The sequence below is a fragment of the Diadema antillarum genome, unplaced genomic scaffold (genome assembly GCF_040938485.1).
Source record: "Diadema antillarum isolate AM-2024a unplaced genomic scaffold, OU_Dant_1.0 seq00000130_RagTag, whole genome shotgun sequence".
NCBI lineage: Eukaryota > Metazoa > Echinodermata > Echinoidea > Diadematoida > Diadematidae > Diadema > Diadema antillarum.
In genome coordinates, this window is record NW_027271208.1 from 880,711 (window position 1) to 904,864 (window position 24,154).

The 24,154-nt window shown below is 38.9% G+C and overlaps 1 protein-coding gene across 1 annotated transcript; it reads left to right on the forward strand.

The window, feature by feature from the left end:
• The first annotated feature begins 2,108 nt into the window (after window positions 1–2,108).
• On the forward strand, window positions 2,109–9,613 carry LOC139727415 (uncharacterized). The gene is made up of 3 exons (XM_071638369.1): window positions 2,109–3,586; window positions 7,155–7,382; window positions 8,299–9,613. Exons 1-3 carry the CDS (start codon window positions 2,346–2,348, stop codon window positions 8,576–8,578), a joined length of 1,749 nt encoding a protein of 582 aa, XP_071494470.1. The 5' UTR covers window positions 2,109–2,345; the 3' UTR covers window positions 8,579–9,613.
• The last annotated feature ends 14,541 nt before the right edge of the window (window positions 9,614–24,154 follow it).

Here is a 24,154-nt window from a genome sequence, read left to right on the forward strand (position 1 = left end):
CATCTAACACCGATCAAACTTCAATAAAGGACCACACCCACAGGTGTTAAAAATGCACTGTGATGGTGTTGAAAAGTGTTCACCTGACACTTCGTGGTGTTAATTTGACACTGTACCTTGTGTTTTGACACTGTACTGGTGTTAATTCAAAAATGACACCACATGGTGTTGATTTGATATTTGTTGGTGTTAATAGCAATGGTTTAACACCCGTCCAGCTTCAATAAGAGACCACACCAGCTGGTGTTACTTTGGTGTAAATTTATTTTCACATTTTTTCAAAAATCTAGTATTTTGATGTAAAATTCTTGATCGTCTTGTTTAAATTAAAAATCAACAAGAAGTGCAGTTACTAAGAAACTCTTCAAAAAACAGTTTAAAATTTGGAAATGACACCCGGAGGTGTTAATTTAACACCATAAATTAGCATCGAAAATTTAACACCAGCTCGATGTTCACTATTTAACACCGGACTTTTTGCAGTGTATATTTTGTTGAAAACCCAATTCAATTCGGTTAAGTGGTCACAGAGAAATTTGGATCGTTGTATAGCATGTCATGGGTCTGATGATTCATCCAAGTTTTAGCACTTGGATGCTCTTGGAACTGCAGAATGTGGGAAGACAATAGACAGAACTTGGAGGGAAGGAATTCCTGACATGCTCTACAAAGATCCTCATGTTCTCTTTGACCACTGAAGCAAATCGGATGGGGTTTTCTGTAAGATAATAATGATGATAATAATAGTGGCCTCTTATAAAGCGCTGAAGTCCATCAATAATGATGCTCATGGCGCTCTTACATATGAAATAGCAAATGAAATACAAACAAAAACAAGATGCTTACTATACATAACGAAATCAATCTCAGAACATAAGAAAACCCTTCATGTATAAATTATACAGTAACTTATACAGTGTACAAAACGACTCAAATTATTACAATCACGTTCATTCACGATTGGGAATTAAACAGATGTGTTTTAAGGAGTTGCTTAAAGGAATTGGTTGAGGAAGCCTGACGAAGAGAAAGGGGAAGATTGTTCCAGAGAGAAGGACCGGCGTGGGAAAAGCTGTGGTCTCTCCAAGAGTGAGAGGATCGAGGAACATGGAGAAGTGAAGTACCAGCTGAACGGAGTCTACGAGGGGGGTTGATATAAACGTATGGAGTTCTGGAGGTAGAGTGGCGAGGATCCATGGACTGTGTGATAGACCAGTAAGAGAACTTTGAAGATGATACGCTTTTCAACTTGTAACCAGTGAAGTGACTGAAGAACGGGAGTTATGTGACAGGATTTCTTAGTGAGGGTGACAAGTCGAGCTGCAGCGTTTTGGAGGCGTTGAAGTTTGGAGAGCTGTCGTTGGGAAAGGCAGAGGAGGAGAGAGTTACAAAAGTCAAGGCGAGAAGAGATGAGGGCGTGGACAAGCTGTTCTGTTGTGGGTAATAAGTTATGGTTTCATATCCTGAAATTGAATTTGGATTGATTCACTAGTTTTAAATTTATCGTTGCGCGGAGAGTTCCGTTGTTTTTTGTTTTTTGTTTTTTGGTTGGTTTTTTTTTTTTGGGGGGGGGGGGGGGGGGCGGGGGAGGACATACGGTACAGTGATGCCATGCTCTGCCTTGAGTAGTCAAAGGAAGCTGATTCCACAAGGAACAAATCACCATATAACGCCCGGAAATGAGACCTTGCTGTGATATCACTTCTCTCTGCATCCGCCAATACCACCTCAGTGTGACACATAACCCGACGCGCGATCTCATCAAATTTAGCTCAAACGGATGAAGGCTATAGGTCACGGGTAATTCGCCGAAAGGCACCGGAGACGAGACTTGTTTATGAGCCGTCTGAAATCACAACCCAGGAAACTCTACGGGGACCGGGGGAGGGGGTGGAGGGAATGTGCGAGGAGGGATGTGACGTCATAACGACGGTTCACCCTTTGCCATGGAAAGGTCATGTATGGTATAATCGTGCACTTGACCTCTGCTATGCAATTTGATCTCGGTAGGGAAACTGACGAGAGCGCAGGTTAGATTATGAAAAGCCGACGGACCGTATATCATAAGCACCATAGGTCGCATGTTGACATCATAACTGTGAGTTTCGCATGCAGCTGAGTTCTTCATCTGTTCACAGAACAATGTGAAGCTGGAGGTTTACGGATCAAACTGCGTTTCATGCTGTTTCGTGTGGATGTCAGAGCGTAGAATTGGTTCTGAGAGAGAATTGCTCACCTCTAGGACTATAAAATCTCTTCTCGACGGTGAATATTGAAGTCTTAATATAGGTCGCAAATCGTCTGATTCGACGATTGCAAAGATGACTGAGTAAGGTTGAACAAGAATGGGAAGTCACCACCAGCAAAGAGGCGATCGCAGCCTTTGTATGGGACGAAAGGCCACTCCAGTGGTGGACATCCCTAAAATCCATTGCCACGAAGACATTTTTGACGGATCCAGTAGCAGAGCATCTTCGTCATCTGTGGTAGAAGCTTCCACTTCGCCGTCTGCATTACTTGGTCCTCGACCACCGAGCTCTCCTCGGCCATCTCCCCCAGAAAGTTCCGTGGACGTTCGCATTCAAGCCGACCTCCTTCGAAGTCCTAGAATCCGAAGGCGTCGTTACACGGATTGTCAACTAACACTGTCTAAAGATTTCCTAGCTATGCGTACTTTTGATTTATATACCCCGGACCAGGTTCTGAAGTCAAAATCCAATGTGAAAGCTACGAATGAGGAAGACTATAAAGACGATGACCATGATGACTATCTGGCGTTCCCCCATGCTCAGCCCGTCCGACAAACTCTTCCGACAGCGAAAGCGAAAGCATTCGAAAACATTCCAAAAGCATCGGAAGCATTCCAACAGGCCATGGAAGACCTGAAGTCCAGACCGCAGTCGAGTTCGAATTCATCGACCGACTCCATGCCATCCGATGACAGCAGATTAGGTAGTGTGAACAAGTTTGAACATCAGCCACCACCTGTGATTACGATAAGCTCATTCGACGTCCACAATCTCGAAAACGCACCCCATGAAGTTATGTTGGCTACTAATGAGGACGCTGTTGAGCACAATTCTCACTTTACACCAGCCTCGTTGACTAATTGCCACGAATCTTTAGCGACTGAAGATCTTAGTAACGATACAGAAGAGATCAGTTTGCGTGGGAGAAAAACGAAAAGCTTACGGAGAGTCAAATCAGCGTTTGGAGTTTGTCACAAATCCTCAACCCAAAACCAGAAAGAGACTCAACAAATCAGCAATGTCAAACATGGAAGCAAAGGGAATAGTGAGAGAAAAGATCCAAAACAAGCTCCTTCAAGCAAAAACAAGCAAAAAAGTAACGCTGAAAAGCCAACGAAGTCAATATCTCCAAATCGGAGGTCCACTTCAGAATCCAAGACGAGACACTGCGTTCGTACCTCTCCCTCACCACCTCGAAATCACCTTGGCAACACCTCTCGCCCTGTTTTATCGTCCTCTCCACCGACCGTTCCTAGACGGGCCTCACTGCCCGTCGGAATGAGACGAGCAGTACACCAAAATTTGCTTTCAACGCCTGAAAACACTGCAAACAAAAGGTAAGCACTTTACAAAATGGTTTCATTCTACCAAAAATATCGAAATCTAGAATATTTCAATAATCATTTCGGGTGCAATGATGATCAAGATTTCTGTAAACAATCTAATTATTGTACCATTATCACTTTATAATGTTACAGTATACGAAATCAACCTGTTGAACACAGCCATTTTTATGTTTTTGTGTTGTACAGGTTTACTGTCTGAAGTTATGTTAACAATAGTTTAAGTTAAATAATGATATTTATGATTATCACACACAAAGTCCTGTCATTTTCATCTTTCTTTGGTCGAAACAAGCGCTTGAAATATAATAAGGATCCTATTTTTGGAATAGTTTAGCCCCCGTTCTTCAAAAAGTATCATATCCCAGTTCAAGTGCATATAAAGTTCATTTTATCATTTTGTTTTCTTCCCGTTACTGACCTTGAACGAAAGTTACTTTGTCAATGTTATCTATTTCCCATGATTGTACTGTTGTGTTTTGTGTCCTTCTTAATGTGATATTTTTGTACTTCTGACTTAGGGTGCCATAGGATTTTTTGTTCTTTTTATTGATTCTCATTCACATGAAATATGTTCTTCTTTATGTTCGTAGTTGCATGCGTTTTTGTGTTTTAATGCATTTTATGATTAACGAAATATTAACTGAACTGAACTGAACTGAATTGACTGTTATCATCAGGGCTTATCTCTATAGTTTTAGATCCGTTTAGGAAATGGCGAAAAATTATTGCAGTGACATTGCAGCATACAGAGGCAGTGAATTCCATCGTCATAAAAAAGATTTCCATTCCCTCATTCAGAGTTCAGTGTGAGTAGTGACAAAGCACGAGTGAGCGTAGATATATATATCTATTGTCGGAAATACGCTGCTCAGGAATAGAATAAAGTTTTCTTTTGAATTATTGAGCAGACTGTTGGGGGGGGGGGGGGGGCTTCAGCTCACTCAAGTATGAACCAAGGACTTGTGCTGCTATACACAAATAGCAAACTTCAGTGAATGATCTGGCGTCCCTCTTTACAAGTCATTGTCTGATTGATATCAATCTCAATACAGTACATGTCTGTTTGTATGTATACAATATTGTGTGTCTGGAACGACATTTTTCTATTACAAAGCTTGCTAGCACAGTGCCCGGGGTACAGTGCCCTTTGAGTCAGTGTACATCAAAGAGTATTTGTGCATTTATTTTACAGTGATTGCGATAACTCTAATCCAGCCGATAGAAAGGCAGCATGTAACTACCTTGCATGTTTCTTTGTTTTTGTTTTCAAATGAGGATTTGATGGCTGCAGAAGAGAAAAGAATTATCAACAGTAATCTCACTTACAAAGATAAAAGATAGAATAGGGAAGTCATTTGAGTCATTGCAGTATCCAAGTAGCGCTTGACTTTCAAACTCAACTTTGAATCTCGCTATGTGCTTTTGTCTTTATTTGAGATGGTTTAACCACAGTGGGCCAGGTATGTGAATGGGCAGATGGATATTCGGCAATGTTTATGGTAATAGAAATAATGACAGGGTCTGGAAGAGCGGTGCTGATAATGACAGCAGATTAAAGAGACCCCACTATGCATTATATATCTAGGTAAATTAGATCATAGGATTGTTCACATAATGTTCCGGCCTAAATCCGGCCTAAGTCTCGGCCTAAATCGTATCAAAGCTAGAGTCAACTCGCAAAACGGAAAATAAATTCTTTGACTATCCGTTCATCAAAGAAAAGAAACGAAATTTTAATTCATGCTACATCTGCAAGGTTGAAATTGTTATTAGGTACTTTGAGGTAATTTCTGTTTAAAATACATGGTGTAGCTCGGATTGGCGCTACTTTTCGCCTTTCGATCACATACTATCAATGCAGAGCAAAAAGAAGAAGAAGAAGAAATTAAAAAGAAAAGGAATGCAGGATTAGGCACATATGAGGAAAAACAAATTAATATAGAATGAAGAATATGTCACAGGAAAATATCATCCACAAATACTTACAACCATGTCGTAAAACAATGGTCTATTATGGAGTCTTGAAGTCTATTATGGAGTCTTGAAACATAAGTCGAAGAAGGGTTCAATTCCTACGTAGGATTTTCCCCTTGTATGCATCATTAGGGGTATGTGGAGCATGGCAGCCATAAGCATGTGATAAGCGCGTTCTTTTAGAGTCTTTATTGTCCACCAAGTTGAACCCATTTGACCCGATTCTCGTTGGACGATCTGAATGTCATGTAGTCATCGCCCACCCCCCCCCCCCTGCAAATTAGACACTATATATAACGCCATCATTAGTCCGAGAATCGATGTAAACAATGGTAAAGGTGACATTTCCATAGAGTAGTTCTTGATTCTGGGACTGGACATATACACTGTACTAGAGAACTGGGGAATGCGCAGCATGTCATCCCGTAGCAGTAAAATAATAAGCAGGCGGTACATGTAAATCGAAAATCGTTATTATTAATGTCATGAGGATCATAGTTCAAAGCTCGAGCCAATTAAGTTGATTCGAGCAGATATGTTGACTTGAGGTGGAGTCGAGAGTCGCGTCATGTTTGTAAAAATCACTGCAGGTCAAGAATTTTGCACTACGATGGCGGATGCGAAAGAAAATGCAGTCAACATTTTGTTTTAGCCATTCCCCCAAATATCATACGGAGAAAAACATTACAAAAATGTTATTAAAAAATCTGATATCGCGCTCATTGGCGTACGCGTACACACAAACAGATCGTCTGCATGTGGAGCTAATTCTTGACGTATCAAAGTTGTACAGTGGTCATAATGCCATCAAGTAGATATATATATTCAATCATTTATATATATTTATACAGAGTTCGCTTCTACAAGGCGTTAAATCAATCATTTTCAATGGATTTGTCTCAATTACGCCATTTGTAGTCCAGCTATGTTTTTATAATTATATCAACAAAATTTTCGGCCGGTCTCGGGCCTTCGTCAGTGTTACGAGGCGGGCCGAAAATTTTGTTACAAATGGCGTACTCGAGACTCCTTCTTCTTTTTCTTATATAATATATGACATATAATATATAATATGTAATATATAATACATAATAGAATATATGTAGTATATAATATAATATATATGTATGTATATGTATCTATATCTATGATATAGATTATAGTAATACAAACATTTCAAGATGAACATTATATCATATCATTTATGCATATCTATACGTATGTGTGTGCGTGTGTGTGTGTGTTATCATTATCACTATAACCAATATAAGAAATCATAATGATTCCCCCAAATTATTTCGATTATGTGTGACTCAAGTAAGTAATCAGAAATTATCAGTTTGAAGCGTATTATGCACTAGCCATCAAGTTCAAAATATTGATGTTGTATATACTTGACATGTTACACCGTGTGCACAGACACTGACAGGGCTTACCATCAAATGCTACTCTTGCACTGCCTTGTAGACTTATAAGAAAAATCACAGACCTATTACAAACTGGTGCTTTCACTAGACCCATTATATATACAACATGTAAATATAATGTAGGCCTATATATATTTGTCTTTTTAACAACATTACAGTTCAAGTTCTCATGGGACGTCAAGACAAGATCCTAGCAATTCTCCAAAAGATGACCACCACCTCGGTTCATTATCGTGGCCGTCGTCATCCCCGTGTTCGTCCGATTCCCAAGCATCCTCACCTCATCTGAGAAGTAGGTTGCAAAGCCATCCTCTGAGACCTGCACGGAGCTGGCAGGACATCACGTCATCAGCCATCACCTTGAAAACTGCCGGACAAATTACGAGGTATACTGGATTTGAATTTGAATAGGATAATGATTATGACAATAATGATCCACGTCCCCCCCCCCCCCCCGTATATTCACTGCAAAATATTGACAATTTCCAAGACATCTGAATTCGTTTGGAAGGCATACAATGTACATCAGTTCATGTCGATAGGTTTAATTGCTAAAGAGTTTGCGCAGAGTTTTAATTTTGCAAATCATATTATCTTTTTTTAAAGGGGGATGGGGCAAGAATTATCATTATCGTATTTTTCTAAGATTTCCAAAGATTGCACTCAAAACACTCCGCTTTGTCAGCATCTATAAATAGTGGCGTGCACCCTTCATGATTGCGCTTCCAGGCATGCCAGGACCCTGAGGAACAAAGCCAAGTATTCAATTTTGAGATGCATTCATATATAAAACTAAATTTTCCTAAATTTCTCCCTAAGTTTCTTCATAAGTCAGAAAGTTAGGAAGTGCCTAGGAAAGACAGAATTGGGGTGGTATGCTGAAATCATTCCGAGGAAGAAATTTCTTCCTAAGTCAGGATTTCTTCCTATAAAGTGGTATTCTGAAAATCTTTTTAAGTTTCTTCCGAAGTCTGTTCCTAAGTTTTTGTCCTAAACTTAGGAAGAAACTTAGGAAGGGGCGGGAGTATGCAAATGGAAGATGGGATATGCAAATTTATGACTTTGATTCAAAGTAACAGCATTCATTTCGACGCAATCAATTGGAACAATCTTAATCACATCATTGTCACCGTTATTGTCGTTGTTGCTATCGTCAGCACCAAGGGATTAAAGTTTTGAGGTCTGGTTTTGAGGTTTGCGACACAGCCCTTGTCTTCTGCTTAATTTGCAGGTTATGTTCATTTATCATTATTGTTTTCATTTGTTTAACTTTTCCTCATCTTCGTCGTTTGTTTCCTGAAGGTTCATAACAGCTAATGCAGCTTCCTCCACTAAACCGGGGGTAAACAAAAGACAGCATGTCATGCCCGATGCCCTCACCCTACCGCCAGTCCTCGCCCACTCTGGCCGCCTGCTTCCTCGGCGTCGGGACGACTCCCTCCGTCTGGTCAAGCAAGCCGTTATCACTGACAGCGAGATGGCCGATGACGGAGTTTTCGCTATTAAACAAACTGCAGACGAGCGTCGCTATTTCAGAAACAAACGCCAGAGTAAAAGTTTGCTTGGCTTCAGTGAAATCTAATTATTTTTTTTCCGTCAGGTGACCGCAGTGATCTTAGTTTGTTCATGTTCATTATTCCAATACTGCGGACTTCTAAGAGGAACATCCAGTTTCAAATCATTTCTGATCGATGTTTGGACACGTTGACCTTTTATGACCGAGTTGTCTTATTCGTAAGTCATGAAAAAAAAGTGGAAGAGAAATAATAGTAGCTCCATGAATATATGGAGTCAATGTCAGTGGCAACAAATATGACCATGGAAAAATATCATTCCTGTCATCATAGCATATTTTTGAGCCATCGCAACATCGCCATATGCTGCTTGTCTATTGATTCATACAAGTGTCATGTGCTCAAATAGTTTATGGAATTATGAAATGTATGGCCACACTCTGACTCACGATAAGCAAGGTCAACTGAAGAAGAAAAAAAAAGAGCTAAAGGCTTATGCCCTATACTGTCATGACTCTATAGTCAATTAACATTTATGTGATTTGCTTGGGTTGCAGTGTTATAGTAGCACTAATGGAGTACAGGGCTGCGAACTTCCGAGTACTAGTACATGGCAGCCTAAATGCCAAGTGACTTGAATCTGAAATTGTCAGAACACATGAGTCTTGTTGGTTGAACTTCTATAATAGTATTTTACAACTCTTTTCTTTTTTTTTCAGGGATTTTGAATGTTCCGTATTTTAATCAAGACTATCATATTGACATTGACAAAATGTTCCATTAAAGTTCGGAATCTCCTGGATGTCTCAGGGGCAATTAGCTGGTTAGCCAATTAACTGGTCCACCAGTATTGTCACACCGCTCCAATGCTAGAGGTTTAGTGTCATGCACATAATGTCACGGTTGTTATCTTGGTGCAGTCAGACCGTTGTCAATCATTTGAGGAGTAACTCTACCCCATAACCAAAATTTACACAAAAGACGTCGTCAGAGTTTCACGTATTTATATAAGGCTCTAACCAAGAAGTAGATAAAGGACGTTGCTTTTACCGATCATTAATTAAACGTCAGGCCAGCTTAGCCTATCTAAAGAGATCTGTGATACATCCAAGGTGATGAAAACATTCAATCTTTTTTTTTTAAATCATAGATATAACACTGCGCATAATATATTCATCTAAAAATATATTTTAAGATCATTAAATGACATCATAGGCAAAAGTAAATACGAAAATAAAGTAGACTTATTCGGTGAAACGAATGCACTTGTGAACACTGTCAGCACGTGCTACCCAAGTCAAATCAATATTCATACACAGGCTTTGACATCATTAGCTGTAATTGTCAGTTTGGACAAAGGTACAGAAATGAAAAGTAAATGGAAATGTGTATATACATAAATACCATTTTATGTGTCCTGTTCATTTCACGTTCTAATGATGTCTGTCCGTAAATAAATGTGTGACATGTAAATTAAAGGGGTGTGTCAAGTAAGAATTAGTTGGAGTTATAAATAAGTGGGTCGGACAATAGATTCCAGGAACCTCTTTATAAAGTTTATTTACAAACAATGCAAGCAGGCATAATAAAAATGAATTTGTGCACGGAACTATTAGATGATGATACTCTGCTTCATCAACATTCATTTGAACGGCACAATGAGTTTATCTAATCTTGTACTCTTGTAAATCTCATGCACTGTAAAAACATCGGTGTTAGATTTAACACCATGGGTGTTAATTTGACACTGTGGCTGGTGATATTTTTGACACTGCGCTAGAGTTAATTAAATAATGAAACCGCATGGTGTTGATTTGATATTGGTGGTGTTAATTTCAATGGTATAACACCCGTCCAGCTTCAATAGAGGACCACACCAACTGGCGTTACTGTGGTGTAAATGTGTTTACACATTTTTTTCAAAAATCAAGTACTTTATCGGAAAATTCTTTATCGTCTTGTTGAAGTTCAAAATTAACGAGAAGTGCAGTCACTAAGAAACTATTCAAAAAACAATTTAAAATTTTGAAATGACACCCGGAGGTGTTAATCTAACACCATGAATGAGCACCGGAAATTTAACACCAGCTCGGTGTTTCATATTTAACACCGGACTTTTTGCAGTGTGGCAACTCGTGGATAAATCGCGTGTGTGTGTGTGTATGTGTGTGTGTTTAGAAAATGACAGAAAAAAATCTAGTTCTCATTGCTTATAAACATGTTGCTCTGTTGCTGACCCACTTAAAGTAAAACTCGACTTGCAGACTATCCGCACACCATTGCCAATCTTAGACGAACTTTCGTAGTGTGCCCTGCAAAACGACACGAACGCATCGATTAAAGGAAGGTGTGCCTGGCAGAAGGACACGAACGCATGCGATGCGCATAAGTATAATGCGCGCCTCGCATGCTCTAGTGTCGTTCTGCCGAAAACACCTTCCTTGAATCGCGCGCCTTCGTGCCGTTCTGCCGGGCACTCGACGCTTTATACAATAAAATATGTTATAAAATGGGTTCAAGAATGTAGCCAATTGGAAGCGCTGAAATGAGTCACGCGTGTGTGCATGATTTCTTATTATATAACGCCTGGAGAGATAGTTGTCATTTGATTGGTTGTTTGACATTGATCATTCGGCCCATTTCACTATGACATCATCATCCGTGCAGTTGTGGCTCCATTTACCGTGCAATTTTGGGTCCATACGATTTGGTCCATTGGACGCTCGCTGACAGCCCGGCACACACGCGTGTAAAACGCTTGCGTTTGCAGTGTGTGTAGTATGCTACAGCGCGCTAGAAGCTTGCGTTTGCATTATGTGTATGCGACAGCGCGCTAACGTAAAGCGCTCAGCGAGCACTCTCGCGATCTTAGATTCTCTCTTTGTTTCTAAATTAATAAAACATCAAATAACAAGGATCTATTTTAGGCGTTATATAAAACAAATAATAAATGTTTTTCATTCGTGCGATAGACAGAATATTTCATTCGGTGAAAGATGAAATGTTTGATCCATTCAACTCGGCTGCGCCTCGTTGAATGGATCATTTCATCTTTCACCTCATGAAATATTCTGTCCATTGCACTAATAAACATTCATTATTTGTATACTATTGCACGGCGCCGTGCAAAAAAGCGTAAAGTCACTGACGTCACAATGTTTACACTAGCAGTGCACACTCAATCAGTTGTTACAAGTGCGTCGCGCGCTACTATACGCGCTGTCAATCCTATGTAAACAAGTTCGGGCTACCGGCTGCCAGCCGGCCTTTCTTGTGCATAACATGTGGCGTATGTATACGCTTATACGTACAGTACTTATAGTGCGGGATTTCCGAGTGCGACGTGCGTAAATGTTTGGGACGAACATCTTCGGACATCTTGACTTTTGAGCGAGTGCTACATGTAGCTGACTGGTATTGACCCACAAAGGTACATGAAAAATGCTGTTAGTTTTCGACCCATTTTATAAATCAAATAATACACAGGCTTGAGTTCGTGACGTTAGTGGAGATGCAGCTCACTCTCGGGTATTTACAATGTGTAGTGCAACATGCACTCGGCTTCGACTCGTGCATGTTTCACAATTGTAAATACCCTCGAGTGCGCTACATCTTTACTAACGCACTCTTACCTGTGTATTATTTGTACAATAATGATGGGGAATTATTATTTTCCCAATGGCATCAGCAGCTAAAAACTCAACCTGGTTTTAGATTCGACTCGTTTTGAATTTCGTGCTCGGTGATATTTCACAGCCTCACGCAGATCTAGTGGTGATCGTGCTGCAACCAAAGAGATGGCTGCAACTTACATGAAAGAGTGAATTTTACCGCCTCATGTAACTCATAACATTCTCTGTCAGTCATCATTATTGATAAACATCCGATCTCAACAAAGGAATAATAATAATGATAATAATGATAATAATAATAAAGGAATAATAATGATAATAATAATAATAATTATAATAATAATAATAACAATAATAATAATAATAACAATAATAATCATAATAACAATGACAATAATGATAATAATAATAATAATAATAATATAGGTTTCCTGGTCAATTTCATACTTTTGTAATTCAAGTTCCTATCCCGAGCATTAGATTTCACGCATTCCACGCTCGCAGCACTGAGCAATCAAATTCCAAAATCGGTCATTCGAATTCACTATCGGAGCATCCAAATTTAAAGGCCCCCTCACACCTGAGCGAATTGCCTGAAATATGACTTGCGATGGCTGGCGAAAGGCATTTTTGGAAAAATCGTTTTCAATGGTAATTGATAGTAAGTCATATTTACCCTTCGTGTTTGGGTTCGTACACCTTCTGAACTAACAGTTGCGATAATTCAAATTCGCACGGGATTTTTGAACATGTTTAAAATTTTCCGACGAACTGAAAAATCGTCTGTCATTCGCATCTCTTATTTAGTCTGCGGTAATCGTTCGTTTATCGTTCGTGTGCTATTGTCACGCATAGTCAATCATCGCGCTTTTGCCAAGGTGGACCGATCTCGACAGAACTCTAAACGAAGCAACACGATGACTAAATATGACTTGCGCATAGACACGAAGATACTATGACAAACGTATTTTCGCTTGCCATCTTCTATGCGAAGGGAAACTAAGATTGACTTTTACTAAATTTGAAAGGCGATGCATACACGAAGGCAAGTCTAAGAGATACTATGACAAACTATGGATTGCGAAGTGATACGAATACGAGCGAATGACCTGACGAAAAAATTGGCGAATGCTGAGCTGCTCTATGTGACCAGCCACTCACCACGCAACTCATATATTTTTATAAACATTCCACCTGAAAGTTTCAAAGTATCTTAAAAAAAAATGGAAGATGCAGCCCGCCTCAGAGTCAAGTATTAAACTGGCAATGGCTCAGAATGATATTATACATCAGCAGCTGAACCTACACCAGTTCATCAGAGGCCGCTTCAGATGGAGACGAGGCTTCAGACGACGTCGTATCTGGAGAAGGACGTGGCTGAACCCTGCCAGAAGAAGGGCTTTTGGAATCTACGACCAGCTGTTGGTTGAGCTCCGAAGAGAAGACCCTTCGACTTTCAAGAAATTTCTCTGCATGCCCCCTGAACTCTACGATGAAATCCTGGAGAGGGTCAGAGGAAGAATCATGAGGCAGTACACCTGGTACAGGGAGCTGCTGGAAGAAGGTCTCAAGTTGGCAGCTACTTTCCGTCATCTTGTGTCTGGCACCAAGTACTCCGACATGCAGTATGGGTGGAGGGTGCCTGAAAACGCCCTATCTGTAGTGGCCAGGGAAGTGTGTCAGGCCATATGTGACGAGTATGCAGATGAAGTCATGACAGCCCCTTCAACCCCTGATGGATGGAAACAACTTGCTGGAGGTGGATTCTACAAGCGGTGGAATTTTCCCCACTGTGTGGCAGCTATTGATGGCAAGCATGTGGCCATCAGAAAGCCTCCTCTGTCCGGCTCGCTATGCTGCAACTACAAGGGCTTTTTAGTATAATCCTGTTGGCTATAGTGGACAGTGACTACAAATTTATCTGGTGCGATGTTGGTGGTAGGTATGATACGATAGGGGAAAGGGGGTAGGTCGAGTCAATTTAGGGGTACGTCAGATTTGTTATCACCTCACCTCCATTGTTGCTGTTTCAATATTTATTTTTTTTGCTAAAATGATAGCAATTTGGGCAATTCATTTCAGTTTTTGCTTGATACCCTTTTTCTTCTTCAAAATCGTGCTTTAAGAATAATAAATAATATTGGATATTTATTTCACACAAATGATCTTTTGTGTAGAAGCAATAATCTGAAACTGATTGATTGATTTTATTATTATTATTATTATTATTATTATTGTTATTATCATTATTATTTCATTTGGCAGAAAGCATGCAATTCATAATCAATTACAAAGCTCAAAACAATCAATCAATACAATAACACAAAAATACCGTAACACTGAATGCACCTGACAGGGCTGCCAGGCGTTGGGCAAGTTAACTAAATAACTGTAGTCCGCGGACCGTCCTAACCTATATCCCTTCCAGATACATCCAGCGTTACAGATTTATGTGCCACTGATTATCATAAAATATTCATAACTGTACTTTTTAAAATCTCTTGCAAAAGAATACAAACTATATAAAAATTTGTTTCATTATAATGTTGGTATTTTTATGTATAAATTTTCAATTGATGAGCTTCCTGACAATTTTGCACTTATGTTCACAAGAAATAACTCTTTTCATATCTACCCAACTCGTCATCGTGATGACTATCACCTTCCACGTACTCGCACAATTTTTGCGAAAAAAAAAACCATTAATGTTTACAGTGCCAAAAATACTGGAATCTTCCGGCTGATTTTACTGTTTATCTTTGACGTCCTTTAAATGTTAATGTTGCGTAGATGATTTCTCTGGCCGCACTGAAATCTGGACTGACCTGGGCCCCGTTGCTAGAAACTTTGCGTTTAAACGCAACTTGCAACTGATTGTCACTGGCCAATCAAAATCATTGTTGCATGCATGTCTTCTTAATAGGGCAGACCCTGAGCCAATCAGAATGGTTGTTTCAAAATTAGCAATTATTTGCAATTGATTGCAACTTTCTTGCAACGGGGCCCTGGTCGCTTTTATACTCCCCGAGGAGTGCGCACACACGTACGAGAACGCCTGATCTATATTATTTTGTCTTCGTTTCCAATCGCACGCCATATCAAACCATTGCTCATTGTTCGTTCGTGTTATCGGGTCATATCAACCCTTCGCTCGCCTTCGGCCGCAATTTACTCAAAGAAGTGAACCGAAAAATCGCTATCCTTCGCATGTCATATTTATCCTTCGCTTACCGTTCGTTAATCATATTTGACTTTAGTTCATAATCGGATGATTTGAAGGCAATTTTATTTGAAATCGTTGAATTCGCGCGCATTTCGTGCGTTTTTCCCATTCGTCCCCCTTCGTCACCCTACATTCGCTCAGGTGTGAGGGGGCTTTAAGACAGGAGCACGCATTACATCAATGAGCATTCAAATTCAGGTCAAGCTGGCGACGGAATCTCGTCGGTCATTCAAATTCGTGAACAGGCATCCATGTTCCAAATAACTGCATTCAATTTAAAAGAAGTCCTGAATTTAGTTACTTCGTAGTTTGGGGCCGTGTATGCATGTGTTTTTCATGTGGCTTTGAATATAGGTTTTCCCATTCATTTTCAAACTTTTTTTTTTTACTTCAATTTATTTATTTATTTATTTATTTATTCAAGATTTCATGCGTGTTCACAAAATAGGAATGCATACAAATGTATGCAAGTACATCTCATATAGCCAAGACAGAATATATACAATGAGTATACATTGATAAGAAGCAGTTACAGGATAGTATACAACTCCACTAAGAGATCTACATTATTCAAGGTAACGAACACGCAAAGGAATTGCAACATAAGCTTAAAGCTTGAAAATCGTTGCAACCCCCGCGCACACAATCTATATATGCTTGCAAATAGTTTAAATGATACTTGATAGGAGTTTGGGGGGGGGGGGTATTTACAAAGAGAGCATGGGAACATGAGGGGGAAAGAAGACATGCATGTGTGGTGCCTATTTGTCCTGTCGGACATTGACAAGAGAGAGCAAGAAAAAGTTTAAAGAGTCAAGTCATTATAAGCAAATTATACTGATTAAATTGATTAAATTTCTCATAAATCCCTTTCAAATGTTGATTTCAGGGGAAATATATGATCGCAGCAAGTTTAATAGTTAATAGTATCCAGGAGTTCAGCGTGAAGCTGATAGTAGAATATGTTTGATCGACCTTTTGAAAGTAACTATTTTTTGTAAATTACGAACATGCTGAGGTAGCGCATTCCAGACATCAGGACCGCTATGTCTGACTGATTTATAGGCTAGTGCAGTACGGGGGTTCACTAAATGTATATCTGATGCTTGTCTCGTGGGATACGAGTGACCTGCACTGTTAAGTTGAAACATTGTCGAAAAAGAAACAGGTAATAGGTCTTGCTTAGAACGAAACATGAAGAGGGCAGTCTGTAGGAAATGTATATCATCTACTTTTAAACATTTTAATTTCAAGAACAATGGGTCTGCATATTCTAGGAAACCAGACCCTGTACATATGCGAACAGCTTTCTTTTGCAACAAAAGGATATTATCTGTCAAACTCTTTGACGTTGCCCACAGAATATTACAATACGAAATATAAGGTAAAATAAGAGTGTTATATAACATCAAAAGCACTTTGTCAGAAACAAAACTTTTTACTTTATATAATATACCAATATTGCGGGATATCGGTGTAGCGATATGATTCACATGGTCACTCCAGTTAAGTTTATCATTAATATATACGCCAAGGAACTTTGTACATGTTTTCCTTTCAATGCGGGTACCATCTAGATTGACATTAATTTGTTGAGCACCTGAGCATTTCCTCCCTTTAAAATGAATGAAATTAGTCTTCTGCACATTCAGAGATAGTATGTTACTTCTGAACCATGATGTTAGCTTTGGTAGTTCTGAATTAATAGTGAGTTCAAGGGTTCGAACATCACGATAAAATAAGAAAACACTGGTATCATCAGCAAATAAGGTGTAGGTCAAGATTGTTGAAACATCACAAATGTCATTTATGTAGATGAGAAATAAAAGTGGGCCTAGAATGGATCCCTGTGGAACACCACATTTCAGATACAGAATGTCAGAATTAACAGAGTTGTAGTGAGTAAACTGTCTTCTCATTGACAAGTAGCTAGAAAACCACTGATAACCCACACCCCTTACACCATAGTGACAGAGCTTAGACAGGAGGATCGAATGGTCAAGTGTGTCAAATGCCTTACTAAGATCCATAAACACACCAATAGCATGCTCACGTGCAGCTAGAGCACTAGAAGGGCATGGTCAGTTGAATGAGACCTCCGAAATCCATACTGTTCAGGATTTAGAGAGTTATAGGCAAATCTTACTTTCAAATTCGTCTTTCGTCGTTCATTTTCAAATAAAGTCCATTCAATTTAGTCATTTGGCATACATTTTCGTCATTTACAGTTCAAATTCGTCAGTCTCACTCGCAGCACTCAAAACAGCAGGATCGATTTCGTCTTTTGTCAATCATTTTCGTTAAATTTTCTTTCATATTCGTCTCATATCTCTATCCGGTGTGATTTCCAAGTCATTCATGTATTCTTTTCTGTAACCGTTCACATTTTACATTCGGGAGTTTACATACACACAAGTGTTCCCCCCGCCCCCCCCCCCCACACACACACAGAACCACAGATACAGACACACACAAAAGCAATCCGAGTACACATACAAACAGACGTACCGTCTCGCATACGAAAACACTGACAAACGATTTCTAGGCAAACATGATTAAAGACAAAATTTTCGTGTGTATTGACTAAGCAAATGGTTAGGGAATAATGTGTAATGATACAATTTACGAGTGAAAGTAAAAGTATGTCGGCTTATAGTTGGTTCACCCTCAAAATAAAGAATCAACAACATCTGGCTAATTTGAATGAAAAATTCATAAAATTGTGTGAACAAAAACGAATTTGATCTTCACATTCTGCGATCCGTCAGCGGGAGGGATGAATTTGAATGACAATTGACGATTTTGAATGCTATGTCTTCGAAAATGTTTGACGAATAACGAATTACAATGACAATTGACGAAATTGAAGTTAGGATTTGCGTTCGGCGTGCTTCTCGGGACAAAATTGAATAATCGAAATTTGTGAAATTGAATGAAAAAAGTTTGAAAATGAATGGGAAAACCTGTAATGATAATTATGATAATGATAATGATAATAATAATAATGATAATAACAATAATAATAATAATTGATTAATTGATAATGATAATGACAGTAAAATAATAGGAATAATAATAATAATAATAATAATAACAATGACATTATACACACCATTCGTTCGTCCTTATTAATGCCCTTATATTCCATATCATGTACATCACAGGGTGTTCACGTGTCACACACATGCCACCTGAGTTTCTGTGTCACATCCTCGCACATGATGGCGGCATTAAAATTCAAATCCTCTCTCGCTTTTAGGAAAACGTGAACGACTCAAATGCTTCCGAAAGGGACAACCTTTATGTATTTAAGGAGAGAATTATTGAGTAGAAGGAAATACTGACGTCTGTGTGCATTTAAAGAGAGTGCGGATGAGTTTGCGTTTTATTTTTTCGGTTTTTTCCCATTTTGTTGAGTGCCGCCGGGTACCGGGGTTTCTATCCTTTTTCAATCATAATATTGATAGTCTGATATGTACGTTTACATGATGATGTTCTGTGCCTTGTTTGATTCATTCTCCAGTTTTGTATAATTTGATTTTTTTTTTTTGTAATTCAGGTTGCATTAATGTTCAATGAATTTTTATAATGTGAAATCATTGTAAAACTGCAGGGCCCCTCTGGAGGGCAGTTTTGTACGGATGAATGAGCCATCACAGCACGATAGAATCATAGAAAATAAACTTAGTGAAGTGAATGAATATACAATGTTAACTATGTTCATTCCTGATAGTCTGGGTGCCAAAGGCTGAACCTTGTTTTGCCGTCCACCCAATGTTTTTTGATGGTTTTACCCTATTTCGGGGGTGCTGAATCCGAATCTGCATGATGCAACTCTTGCATCCTTGAGGGTTTTGAGATATTCAAGATGGCCGCCAAAATGGCCGCCCAAACCGGAAATTCCCATGTATTTCCTTCTAAATGGTGAGAAATTGAAAACAATTCACGGTTTTTGCCCTATTTCGAGGGTGCTGAATCCAAATCTGGATGATGCAACTCTTGCATCCTTGAGGATTTTGAGATATTCAAGATGGCCGCCAAAATGGCCGCCAAAATCGGAAATTCCTATGTATTTTCTTCTAAATGGTGAGAAATTGAAAACAATTGATGGTTCTAAGCTATTTCGAGGGTGCTAAACCCGAATCTGGCTGATGCGAATCTTGCATCCTTGAGGATATTGAGACATTCAAGATGGCCGCCAAAATGACAGCCAAATTACCCGGAAATTCCTATGTATTTCCTTCTAAATGGTGAGAAGTTCAAAACAATTTATGGTTCTAAGCTATTTCGAGGATGCTGAATCCGAATCTTGCTGATGCGACTCTTGCATCATTAAGGATTTTGAGATATTCAAGATGGCCGCCAAAATGGCCGCCAAAATGGCCGCCCAAACCGGAAATTCCTATGTACTTCCTTCTTAGTGGTGAGTAATTGAAAACAATTGATAGTTCGAAGCTATTTCGACGGTGCTGAATCCGAATCAGGATGATGCGACTCTTGCATCCTTGAGGGTATTGAGATATTCAAGATGGCCGCCAAAATGGCAGCAAAATTACCCGGAAATTCCTATGTATTTCCTTCTAAATGGTGAGAAGTTCAAAACAATTTATGGTTCTAAGCTATTTCGAGGATGCTGAATCCGAATCTTGCTGATTCGACTCTTGCATCATTGAGGATTTTGAGATATTCAAGATGGCAGCCAAAATGGCCGCCAAAACCGGAAATTCCCCTGTATTTCCTTCTAAATGGTGAGAAATTGAAAAAAAATATTGATGGTTTTACCCTAGAACGTTCGAGGGTGCTGAATCAGAATCTTGATAAAACTCTTGTATCCTTAAGGGTTTTGAGATAATAAAGATGGCCACCAAAATGACCGCCAAAAATGGAAACTCACAGAGTAGAGTAGAGACCCCCTTTTTTCTTCTAAATGGTGTAAAATTGAAAACAAACTGATGGTTTTACCCTATTTTGAGTTTGCTGAATTTCAAGCTGCAGATTCCAGCTCTTGTAATCTTAATGGTTTTGAGATGATAAATATGGCCGCCAAAATGGCCCCAAATGGCCGTCAAAAACGGAAATTTCCATTTAGGCCCCCTAATTCGGTCTAAATGGTGTAAAATTGAAAACAATTGGTGGTTTTACCCTATTTTGAAGGTGTTGAATCTGAACCTGGTTGATGCAACTCTTGTGTTTTGGGGGGTTTTGAGAATTCCAAGATGACCGCCAAAATAACTGTCAATATTGAATTTTTTGAGACCCTATTCAGCACCCTCGACATTTTGTTGTTGCCATTTTTGCGTTCCTTACGGTTTTGAGATGTCCAAGATGACCGCCAAATAAATTGGCAGAAATTGAAATTCCAATGTTAATATTTTTTTCTAAATGGTAAAAATTTGAAAATAAATTGATGGACTCACCCCATTTCGAGGGTGCTGAAGGTTTTGAGATATTTACAAATGTCCTGTATAAACGGAAATTCCTTGATATTATCTTATAAATTGTGAAATATTGTGCTATAAAGTGAAGCGAGTGATTAAAAGCAAAAATCCGTATTCTTGAATTCAACTCGGTTGAGCAAATTTGTCAAATCAGCCAACAATTAATGGCATCCAAAATGACTGTCACAATGGTATTGTAATATACTGAGATATTCCGCTATGTCTCAAACGGAACTTTAACACGTAATAGAGAGAAAATGATATTGACATCATACTGAAACGTACAAACACAAAGATAAGACTGAAAATTTTTTTATGCACAATAATTGTTATAGAGTAATGCCTGAGGTAGCCAATAAGGGCTCCGCAGACTAATGTGAAGTTATTCCTTTTTGGTTATAAGAGTAATATTAAATTATGGACTGCTGGTATTTGGTGTTCAAATTTGTCTTGTATTCTTATGAGTCTCGCCACGTACTCTTATGAAACTTGTGGCATATTCTGATTACGTCACTAGAAATGGTTGCATCCATGACCACTATAGTAGATATCAATATAAAGGTAGTTTCAAAAGCACTCTGCGTGATTATGATATTCGTAAGTACTGGACTATCAACTTACCTTACATGTTGTTGTTTGCTTGTTTGTTTGTTTGTTTTACTGCGCGTTACCTGTGATTTTTCCATCCCCTCGTGTGTATGATATCGTCGCTTGGGCGACAAGACCCTGTGTATCTGAAATTTTAGTGAAAATGACATTTTTGAATAAACAGATAATCAGTTAATGATGTCCTGTCCAAACCTTTGCTGTCTTCACCCAAAAAAAAAAATGAAGCTACCATGGCATGTCAAAGGAAAGGTTCTCTCATTTGTTATAGTGTTTTGGCTGCCATGTGTGTTTGCTTTTTGTTTTTGTTTTTGTTTTTCTCTCCTGAACATGTGACATTTTGTAGATGCGAGGTTTGTCGCCCCATATATATATATATATATATATATATATATATATATATATATAATGAAGCTACCATGGCATGTCAAAGGAAAGGTTCTCTCATTTGTTATAGTGTTTTGGCTGCCATGTGTGTTTGCTTTTTGTTTTTGTTTTTGTTTTTCTCTCCTGAACATGTGACATTTTGTAGATGCGAGGTTTGTCGCCCCATATATATATATATATATATATATATATATATATATAATATTACATCATATTGAAGAAAATTAGAAGCAGAACTATATAAATGTCCAATTCTTGTCTTGGACAATGTCATCAAGACTACCAATATAAACCAATTAACCAATGTGAGTGTTCATGGATGAAACGATTAAAACTGCGCATGGATTAAAACAGGTAATATTGGGAATCTCAGTAAACTTCTCTACATCACTATCACAATATGATCGAGATGGGTATGTCTTGTCCACTGATTGTTAGTGTTCAAAACATATCCATGATATGTAGATGAAACAGTGTAATCTTTCAAATATTCAACCGCATCTGTAGTCTTGCAGGATTCATTCTTGGCACAGCTGTATCTTACAAACTCCAAGATATCCGGTAAAGCTGGTTTCACTGTACACCAAGTTCAAACTGGGATGTACAATATGCATTCGTTTATCAGCAGAGTATGGTTGGGTTTAGATTTTGCCATTGACAAAACCTGAAATAGGGTAAAACCATCAAATGTTATCAATTTCTCACCATTCTGGCGAGCATTTTGGCGGCTATCTTGAATATCTCCAAACTCTCAATGATGCAAGGGTGGTTTCGTCCAGATTCGCATTCAGCACAGTGATCAAAATAGGGTGGAATCATCAATAAAATTGTTCTCAATTGCGAAATATTAAAATTGAAATACGTGGAAATTTCCGGTTTTGGCGGCCATTTTGAAATCGGAATAGAATAGAACCATCAATTGTTCTCAATTTTGAATCATTGAGAATGAAATACGTGAGAATTTCCGGTTTTGGCGGCCATTTTGGCGGCCATCTTGAATATCTCAAAATCCTCAAGGATGCAGGAGTTGTATCATCCAGATTCGGATTCAGCACCCTCCAAACAGAGTAAAACCATCAATTGTTTTCAATTTCTCACCATTTAAAAGGAAATACGTGAGAATTTCCGGTTTTGGCGGCCATTTTGGCGGCCATCTTGAATATCTCAATATCCTCGAGGATGGAGGAGTTGCATCATCCAGATTCGGATTCAGCACCATCCAAACAGAGTAAAACCATCAATTATTTTCAATTTCTCACCATTCAGAAGGAAATACATCGGGATTTCTGGTTTTAATTGGCGGTTATTTCGGCGGCCACTTTGGCGGCCATCTTGAATATCTCAAAACCCTCAAGGATGCAAGAGTTGCATCATCCAGATTCGGATTCAGCACCATCGAAATAGGGTAAAACCATCAATTGTTTTCAATTTCTCACGATTCAAAAGGAAATACATGGGAATTTCCAGTTTTGGTGCCCATTTTGGCGGCCATCTTGAATATCTCAAAATCCTCAAGGATGCAAGAGTTGCATCATCCAGATTCGGATTCAGCACCCTCGAAATAGGGTAAAACCATCAAGTGTTTTCAATTTTTCACCATTGAGAATGAAATACGTGAGCATTTCCGGTTTGGGCGGCCATTTTGGCGGCCATCTTGAATATCTCAAAACCCTCAAGGATGCAAGAGTTGCATCATCCAGATTCGGATTCAGCACCCTCGAAATAGGGTAAAACCATCAAAAAACATTGGGTGGACGGTAAAACAAGGTTAGGCCCAAAAAGTGGCTTTGGCACCCAGACTATGAGTTGCTGGTGTAATTGATGTGTTGAGCATGATATCAAGAGCTCGAAAGTGCGTGACAGAATAGGCAGAAAACACACGGGAGATCCAATACAATGGCCATTGATGTTAGCTCAACCAATTGCTTCACATTCAACTGGCACTGGGCGTGATTTTGATAGAAATGTCTCCGTGTGGAGAAATAACCATCGCCTGATTACACAAGCTGTCAGCATTAACACGAAGACTCCTCGCAGACTTTACCGTGCGCCATTATCATGATTATGAATGTATGAAAGAATGAATTGCACGTCTCCTAACACGTTTTGACATCGGATCTTAAGTAAAGAAAACCCTTGAGGGGAAAATGAAAGTAAGAGGACGGATCTTTGATCACATAGTTCATCACTCAGCATCAGCTGAACCCGGACAGGCCTTTGTTATATTTGTTGGTTAATTTCCACTCCCTTGTTCAAATTTGCGTGAAAGAAGAGAGCAAATTTAAACAAACAGAATGATGGAAATATCATTTGAACTGAACATGAAATGAGAAAGTAAATGTTCACGTTTCGCCGATA

What these genes read in the sequence shown, in the direction of transcription:
- LOC139727415 (XM_071638369.1), top strand. Translation starts at nt 2,346, where the DNA reads ATGGGAAGTCACCACCAGCAAAGAGGCGATCGCAGCCTTTGTATGGGA. An exon ending in GAAAACACTGCAAACAAAAG is followed by an intron (nt 3,587 to 7,154) that starts GTAAGCACTTTA and finishes ACAACATTACAG; the next exon opens with TTCAAGTTCTCATGGGACGT. An exon ending in ACTGCCGGACAAATTACGAG is followed by an intron (nt 7,383 to 8,298) that starts GTATACTGGATT and finishes TGTTTCCTGAAG; the next exon opens with GTTCATAACAGCTAATGCAG.